Here is an 8172-nt window from a genome sequence, read left to right as displayed (position 1 = left end):
AGTGGTGAGCTTTTTCCACGGGCTGTTTTGCATTCCGTTTGAGAAGTTTCGAGGTTCATTCCGTTAATGCGTTGGAGAAGTTGAGTGGAATGGTAAATGCAAATTTTTTTAAACATGGAAAATGGTAAATACGGTTTCCAAATGTGTACAGGACACTTTTCAAACTGCGCGCCGGTAAAAATTTATCAACGGACATACGCGGCGTCCATCAATCACTGTAGCCGAACGGTCATCTGTTTCTGCTTTTACCATTTTTCTACATTTTTTATTTACCCCAGTCCAGCACTATTCCTTCCCCCCTCCTTTCACCCCCTCCTCCCCTCCCCTCTCCTCTGTGCCGTCTGCAACTCGTCAGTCCTCTCCTCTCCGCCATTTTTGCCTGAAGCACCCCTCCACCAGGATTCCACGAGCGCGGAGGCGGAGGCGGAGGCGATGGCGATCGATCAATCCCTCAAGGCAAGTTCACCCCCTCCACTTCCTTCGATTCGTGCGGCTGTGATTTATACTTAGTTCGTGGTCGAGGGTTTCTTGATTTCTCAGCGTTCTCTTGAATCTTCGATTAATGGAGCGTTTTACACTGCAATCACGTGACATCTGGATTCTGGAGGGCTCCTTTTGTTTTATTTCGTCATCCTGTGATAGCTTTGGAGAAAGTGCTTCTTGGAACATTAAAAAGAAAGTGTTTCTTGAGAAAATAAATCTTTCGACCGTCCAGCCAGAACAGTTTTTGTTTCTCTACGGCCTACTGCTAGATGGGATTGGTAATGCAAAATGATTGATTGTTGATTGTATGTTGAACTTAAGTCTCTGCTTTGGGCGGCTGCTTTTCAGAGGAAGAGAGGGAGGCCAGCAGGAGGAGGAGGTTCCCCGTCTGTCAACAAGAGCCAGCGAGATAAGATGGTCATGGAGCAGAAGATGGCACTGGTGCATCAAAGGCTCGCCTTGCTTGACAGCGAGAGCGACAAGGATGCTGATGTTGTGCCGACGGCCACAATGGTGAGGTCCTTCAGCTTGAGATCGACTCGGATTGTGGGCCACTGCAGGTCTGCAGTAGTCTTTATTTTCTGAATCTTGATCAGATTTACTATGTGGGGCTGCCTCTGATAAACTATAATGGACTTGGTCAAAAAAGTAATAATGAAACTATAATGGGGTCTGAAACCGTCTGTTTAAGGTTTTCCCCCCTTCAAATCTTCACTGTCTCACTAGCACTGTAGCAACTAATACTTCCAACATTATGAGGTTTCCTTGGATGACTGCCGGAGTCTGTCTCTGGTAAAGTAAATTGAAGTATGGACTAATTTGTTATGTTATTTTTCATGTTTCATTATCATGGTGGATACTAATGCAACCAATTCTCATGACCGTATATGCATTCTATGTTATGAGATTATCTGTTTCTTTTTGGCCTTTTGTTGAAACTTCAAATTTTTTTCATGACATGATTATATTTAATGATAGCAGGATGATAAGCTTGCTGCTGTTGTTGTTGATCAACAGCCTGTTGTTATTAATTTCGGTGACACAGATGACGAGGATGAATATGTTCCTTTGAGAGTAAGTGAACCATTGGTTGTTGCTTTAGCCCTCTTGTATTAATTAGGGAGTAAATTTTGTGTACATACATTCCACATGATTACATGTGCATTTGTGGCTCTAGCTCCTCGTTTGTTTTCCCTTTCATCTCACAATTTCACTGAATTACGAGCGTTCAGCTTACTGATCTAACTTTTCTAAGAGTTGGTTTATTCGTCATGTCAGATTGTGCGGCCACGGAGGTTGGACAGTGAACAAGAAAAGCTGCTTGATGTTTCTCAAACACACAATGCTCAGGGTACTGACACCGCTAAAGTAAGATAATTCAGTAGTTCCATTCTTGTCATTGCGCATGCTATTTGGTCGTTATCGTGGAAAATTACAGTTAGTAAACAGTTCTTCCAATTTTTCATTTATGAGTTCATAATGCTTCAAAGATTTTGAAGCCCAAAAATTCAGTAATTTTCTTATCTTCAACAATTGCATAAAATGGTTCAAAGATTTTGGCTGGTTGGGTTTCAGAAGAAGAGAGGGAGGCTTGTCAAGGCCCAGAGCAACATGGAGCAGAAGTTGAAATTGTCAACACCAAGGCTTGCCTTGGTTGAGAGCGGCTGCAGTAACAGCAGCAAGAGCGACATAGAAGAAGATCTTGTGCCGATGGTGAGGCCCATGGAATGATTCCACGTTACCGCATTTAAGACACTCTTGTTGTTCAAAACCTGAAAGAATCACGTTTTCATATGTTACATACCTTCTTTTTGTGAACATACATATGTTACATACCTTCATTTTAAAAAAATGATGTCATAATTTGGTTTAAGTGGATCAATATGTATTTTTCACACTTCAGGATTCAGATGACTGGCTCAAAAAATCTTAATGGGCTGAATTTCTGGACACAATAGTGAATGTGTTTCTAAACATTTATGGACTCTGCTATGTTCATATGCGTTGCCCCATAGAGTCTATATAACTGTTATCTTTTAACCTCCAGTTTCTTCACTTTCTATTTAGTTCAAAACTGAAACCATGTACTCACTATGAATAAGCGTGACTTGACAGGTAGCTGCTGTTAATTGCAAAAAGACATGTGCAAGGTACTTCAAACTTTTCTTGTTTTCTCGAGAGTAAGATGCATTAACAGTTCTCAAAAAGCATACTTACTCAATTCAATCTTTGAACAAACTACAGAGTTCAGGGTAACTTTGGGTCTGCTATGGAGAGAGCTGAGGAGGTACTGGTAAAGTTACCAGCCGAACATCCTAGCTTTGTCAAGCATATGCTACATTCACATGTTGTTCAGGGTTTCTGGCTGGTAAGTCTATTGATTAGCTATTTACATGTTTGTTCAAAGCTTAAGAATTAGGTGATCATTTCTTATGAACAACATGTGGACCCAAGACGCCAAATATTGAATGGGAGGAAATGCCTGCTAAACAAAAATACAGATTACCTTTTCTTTTATATCAGAAGGTAATCAAATTTCTGGGCAAAAAAGCTCTCTGCAAAAGTGGAAGCTGTACAATTTAGAGCACCTTATGATTTTTGAAATTTAGTTTCAGGTAGAGCAGTCTCAGAAGCTTAGTATATGTGTGGACGCTTCCTGAGTGTCACTTAGTGTACATGGGATGGGATTAATGAAAACATCTCCTTTTCTTTGTTTTTGCTTCCTCTGCATTTGAATTTTACGTTCCTCCCCCAGGGTCTACCGTCTGGCTTCTGCAACAAGCATCTCCCAAAGAAGGACGTTACTATTGTGCTTGAAGATGAGGATGGGCATAATTATGATGCAAAATATCTAGGTGCCAAGCAAGGACTTAGTGGTGGTTGGAGAGGTTTTGCGCTTAATCATGATATTAAGGTCGGAGATGTTGTAGTCTTTCAACTTGTCAGTTCAGCAAAGTTTAAGGCAAGTCTTTCCCAATACATTTTCAATTGCTTGATCATTCTTTTACACTATTGATTGGCAGGCACTACATTCATTAATGTTTGCAGGATATACATTTCTTGAATTATTTTGTGCGTGTTCTGTCCGCACTTATTCAATATTTAAAGTTTCTCTTGTCTTTTGTACGCTTTCCATTCAGGTCTATATATTGAGAGCGAACAACTTCACTATAACTGATGGAGCACTTGGTCTCCTGTGTTTGGAAGCAGGCAAAGAGAAGATATTGAGTGAGTCAAAGTTCATTGTGTTGATTTTACACTTGTGAGTTTTATTGTACATGGATAAGCTAACCATTGAATCTTCTGAATGATGTTTTGGTTCTGCAACACAGAAGAAGAAAGATCCATTGATGTCAAATCTAAGGAGAATCCAAAGTTTCGGAGCGATGGCAGTAACCCAGCCAGTGACTCAATAACAGACGGCATCAGATTTTCAGATACAGCCATCGGTTTCGATGATGTGAAAAGTTTCAGCAACTTCAACATCATCGTAGATGGTCTGGTCATCGACTGCAAGTTTCCTGACCACCTACGCAAGACGTACTACGAGCTGTGCTGTGCCCAGGAGTCATTCCTTCACAAGGATCTGCTTAAGCAGATAAACCTCACACTCGCCGTGGGAGTGATCATGGAGACTATCAACATCGCGGAGGGTATCAGAGCATGCAAAGCGCATGCTTCTTCCCATGAGGACTTTGTGATCTGGAAGAAGACCTTGGAGGCCTTTGAGCTCCTGGGCATGAATGTCAAGTTCTTGCTCAAACGCATCGATGATCTCCTCAGCCTTTCTGCTCTACCTAGAGACCCTGCTGAGCATGAAGGGTACAAAGAGATGAAACTGGAGCGGGCACGTGCCGGAGCAAAAATGAAGGAGCTCGAGTCCATGATGTCAAGTGTGAAGGACACTCTGAAAAAGATGGACGTGGAAATGGAGGAGATGGAGTCCAGTGCGAAGAGGACGGATGAGATGCTGCGGCGGTTAGCAACCGCACCATGGTAGTGGTATGCGCACAGCTTCGGTCTCGACCGCAGACGGACGATGTTTTGGGCGACATGGATGTTCAGTATGCAGAGGCAGATGATGCTCTGGATGGGGTCTAGCTTTGCAGAAGATTAGAACTGCATTGTGGCGGCAGCGTTTAGTTTCAGAGTAACCACTTTTTGTATAAATGCAATCTGAGAGTAGTTATCTGTGTGTCATCTAGGTAGGTTTTACGCTTCTTGTGCAGCAACTAGGATGCTGTTTTTTGGGTACACATCAAGTGTTGTAACCTATCCCCATCCCATCCCCCCTATGTAAATTACGCGGAACTGCACTGTGGCAGTGCTGAGAATGGAAGGAAGAGAGATGCAGTCTGGTTTGAGTAGTTGTTGAGTGCATTTCAGTGTGTGTTCCCTGCGTTTGTTAGTATTGTGCAGGCAGCTGTTTTGCTTCTTTTCTTTCTTGGTCACTGCTGATTCGGCTAGTTAAACCTTCGAGACCGTTTGCCTCTGGCTAGGGCGTTCTTATGCACTCAAGACAGAAAAGAAGCCCTAACTGACTGCATTCCTCCTGCAAGGTCTCCGGCGAGATGAAGTCCTGAGAGGAACTCGAACGTGTGACCCAAACGGACGTGTGCTTTGTCCGCCTTTTGTCAGTTTGGATCGGACATCAGAGTTTGTTTTTCCATTTGGGTTGGCGCGTGCACCGAACGCTGATCCAATCCATATTTTTTAAACACTGACTTAAGAAAAAGAGCAATCACGTTCAAATTTAAACATAAATAAAGCATTTAAAACCGGTTAGCTGCTGGCCAAAGTCCACATCTACATTAAACATGAAATAAAAAAAGTCTGCGCCGGCCGCGCATGGTGCCCTAGGCGATGAAGACGCCCGAAGCAACGCCGGTGAGGTCGACCAGCTGCGGCGCCAGGCAGCCCACGGGAGTGCCACCTCCCAGGCCCGAGCCACGTCGCCCTGCTGCACCGGCTGCACTGCCTGCTGGGCTGCTCCGGTGCGGGCATGACGCTCCTCCTCCTTCTGGCAGCGCTCTTCCTCCTCACGCTCCCTCTGCATAAGTCGCTGCCGTCAGCGCGCTCCTCTGTCAGCGTGTGTTGCCTCCTGCGCCGGCGTTGCGCCTAGGGGGAGCGCGGACCCACTCGTGCACCTTGCTAGTCCAAACGCAGCGCTCGGTGTGCTTTGTCAACGGCGGCGGGCGAGAGGGGTGGGGGTGGGGGTGAGCCTCGGCGGCGACAGCAACACTACGCAGTCGCCGGCCGTAGAGAGGGTGACGGCCTCCGCTAGCCTCGCCTGGTAGTCTGCCTCCTCTGCCTCCGCCTTGTGCCGCTCCTCCTCGATGGGGGTTTGCATGGCCGTTGCCAGCGCCACCTGGTACGCAGCCTCCTCCTCCCCCTCCTCCAGCTTGACGACAGGGACGTCGGAGGGTTGGTGTGGTGCTCCTGGACACCGAGGCGGCGTTGCTCCTCACGCTCGAGGGAAAACCACACCTCCCTGTTGGGAGAGTCCGGCCCGTACATCGGCATCCGACGTTGCTCCGGCGGGAGGAGCTCCCGCCGCCTGCGCACCTCCTCGGCGTGCGCCCGCTACATCCGCGGCACATCCGACACTAGGATCCGCTGCGGATCCAGATGCCAGTCGTGCGACCGCATGACGTCCGAGTACGGCAGCGGCTGCCTATACAGCCAGTGCTAGCGCGCCTGGTGCATCACAATGTGCAGGCGCTGCCGCACAGGGCGGGCAGGCGTCGATGGTGGCGAAGGAGGAAGCGCGCGCGAGGAGGATGCGTTGGGGGTGAACTTCCCCTTGCCCTTGCCGGAGCCGGTGAAGAAACCCATGGCCAAGGTCTGATTGTCGTCGGCGAGGGAGCACACACCGGGGGGAGGGATGGTAGATGTGGACGGGAAGTGGAAGTGGATGAGGCCGCCCCCCCGCACGCGTGGATTGAAAAAGGATGGTCTCCCGTAGCTTTCAGTCATTGACGCATGGGCCCGCAATAGGTGGATGCGTTGAATGCGACCGCGTATGATGGTTGGTCGGCCGACATGCGGGCCGCGGTGGACACCGAGATTAGTATTATACTTATGAGTTCTGGTGCATCTAAAGAAACAAATCATCTCACTCGCTCGATCAGTCTTCCCCCCTCCATGATGATGCTTTCCATGTGCAACTTCGTCCTCATGCTCTCCTCCGGATATGGCCACGTTAGTGCCAGACTTCTGTTCTTCACCCTCCAGGATCGACGGAGTTGGGCCCCTCCCCAGCCACTGGTTCCATCTTGAAGTTGAGGTTTGCTTTGCCGACGCCATGAGAAGATGAGGTGGGTGATAGGAAAAGGGAGATGAGGGGTGGTTCGCGATGGGAATAATGGACGAGAGAGAGAGAGAGAGAGGGAGGCGAAGGGGGAGGGAGAGGGAGAGGAGGGAAAGGGGGAGGGGGAGAGAGAGATGCTAGCGCATGAGGGGTATGTACCCTATGTTGCATCGTTCAGCCTGGATACATGGGGATCCAAACAATTAGGGGGCACATGTAGCGGGAATACAGGGACAACGCGAATCCCCAATCTATATCTATATCTATACCTATTAATAAAGCAAAGTGCGTTTCTCTAATTTTTTCATCCGTTCACCCCTTATTATTTTTTCTAAATTTTTTTACTATCCGAGGTGGTACTAATTTTCCGTCCCTCCGTCGTTGGCCTGACATGATTTTTTGTCGATTTTAACGCCACGCCTGTGGCCGGCCCATCTAGGTCGTGTCAGGCAGCCCAATAGCAGTCCAAGATGGGGAGGCAAAAATATTTGCTGGTATAAGGAATTGAACTCGCAACCTGTAATAAAGGACCCCCACCAACCGCCAACTGATCTAGATCGTCTTATGCTGATTTTGTACCGTAAGTTTGTCTATTGAATAGTACCACATCGCCCTTTTACGTCCAACCTCATCAATTTATATACGTCTTCAAGTTATTAGGTAACAATCAACTCAATATGCTAGACCGGGAATCAAAATACGTATAAGGAGAAAGGAAAGGATTGAAAAGAAGGAATAAAACTAGGGAAGGAAAGGAATTTAAAGAAAGAATAAAATAAAATTCGATGTGCCCTTAAGAAGGAAAGAAATTAATAGAGAGAATAAAGTTGGTTGTGCCTTGGGAAGGAAAGAAAAGGAATTAATAGAGCGAACAAATTTGGCGGATTAGGTGCCAAATAATACATCACATGTACATTGTTTCAGGTGATTTCGTGTAAGGTGTAACTGATAGACGCTTTCGTGAGGTGACAATGGTAAAAAATAACTATGAGTATCTCTCTCATGTAGCATAAACAACATGGATCCATTTTCTAGGAGACAAATTCACTAATTTCCCTGAAAAATGTCGTTGACATCGGAAAATATATTGTTGTTATAGTTGAAGAGTTGTTATATTTTTTGATATTAAAAAGTTAAGACCATCCTTCTAGATCTAATATTGATATGACTGCTAAAACATTTCATTTATTTCCCCATAAATCTTAGTAATACAAAATTTTGCATGAAGTGCAATATGTTTTGCAGTGCTCACTACATTTTTTCTCCCGTTGCAACACATGATCTCAGGTAGGTGAGTTTCATCTTCCGTTGGTGGTGTTTCACTAATTATGTCCCGCGTCATCTACATCAACATAGTGCGCTCATGGTCGGAGGGGGAT

General features: G+C 46.0%; 1 protein-coding gene across 3 annotated transcripts; it reads left to right on the top strand.

Annotated features, from left to right (window-relative positions):
* Nucleotides 1–287: 287 nt before the first annotated feature.
* Nucleotides 288–4858, top strand: LOC123187755 (B3 domain-containing protein Os01g0234100). Of its 3 annotated transcripts, none has more exons than XM_044599680.1 (10): nucleotides 288–456; nucleotides 832–996; nucleotides 1465–1557; nucleotides 1762–1851; nucleotides 2059–2196; nucleotides 2599–2633; nucleotides 2728–2851; nucleotides 3239–3445; nucleotides 3624–3711; nucleotides 3816–4858. In XM_044599680.1, exons 1-10 carry the CDS (start codon nucleotides 433–435, stop codon nucleotides 4481–4483), a joined length of 1632 nt encoding a protein of 543 aa, XP_044455615.1. In that variant the 5' UTR covers nucleotides 288–432; the 3' UTR covers nucleotides 4484–4858. The 3 variants fall into 3 exon arrangements, with proteins under 3 accessions (XP_044455615.1, XP_044455614.1, XP_044455616.1); XM_044599679.1 differs by having other exon boundaries at nucleotides 1462–1557; XM_044599681.1 differs by lacking the exon at nucleotides 1465–1557.
* Nucleotides 4859–8172: the final 3314 nt, after the last annotated feature.

Source organism: Triticum aestivum, chromosome 2A (assembly GCF_018294505.1).
Source record: "Triticum aestivum cultivar Chinese Spring chromosome 2A, IWGSC CS RefSeq v2.1, whole genome shotgun sequence".
Taxonomy (NCBI): domain Eukaryota; kingdom Viridiplantae; phylum Streptophyta; class Magnoliopsida; order Poales; family Poaceae; genus Triticum; species Triticum aestivum.
The sequence above is the reverse complement of the archived record's forward strand: the minus strand, read 5'-3'. Positions and strand labels throughout refer to the sequence as shown.

Bases quoted from the DNA above. Each gene is read 5' to 3' on its own strand.
- LOC123187755 (XM_044599679.1), top strand. From the start codon at position 433: ATGGCGATCGATCAATCCCTCAAG. The intron at 457-831 runs GCAAGTTCACCC...GCTGCTTTTCAG, and splicing joins CGATCGATCAATCCCTCAAG to AGGAAGAGAGGGAGGCCAGC. The intron at 997-1,461 runs GTGAGGTCCTTC...ATTTAATGATAG, and splicing joins TTGTGCCGACGGCCACAATG to CAGGATGATAAGCTTGCTGC.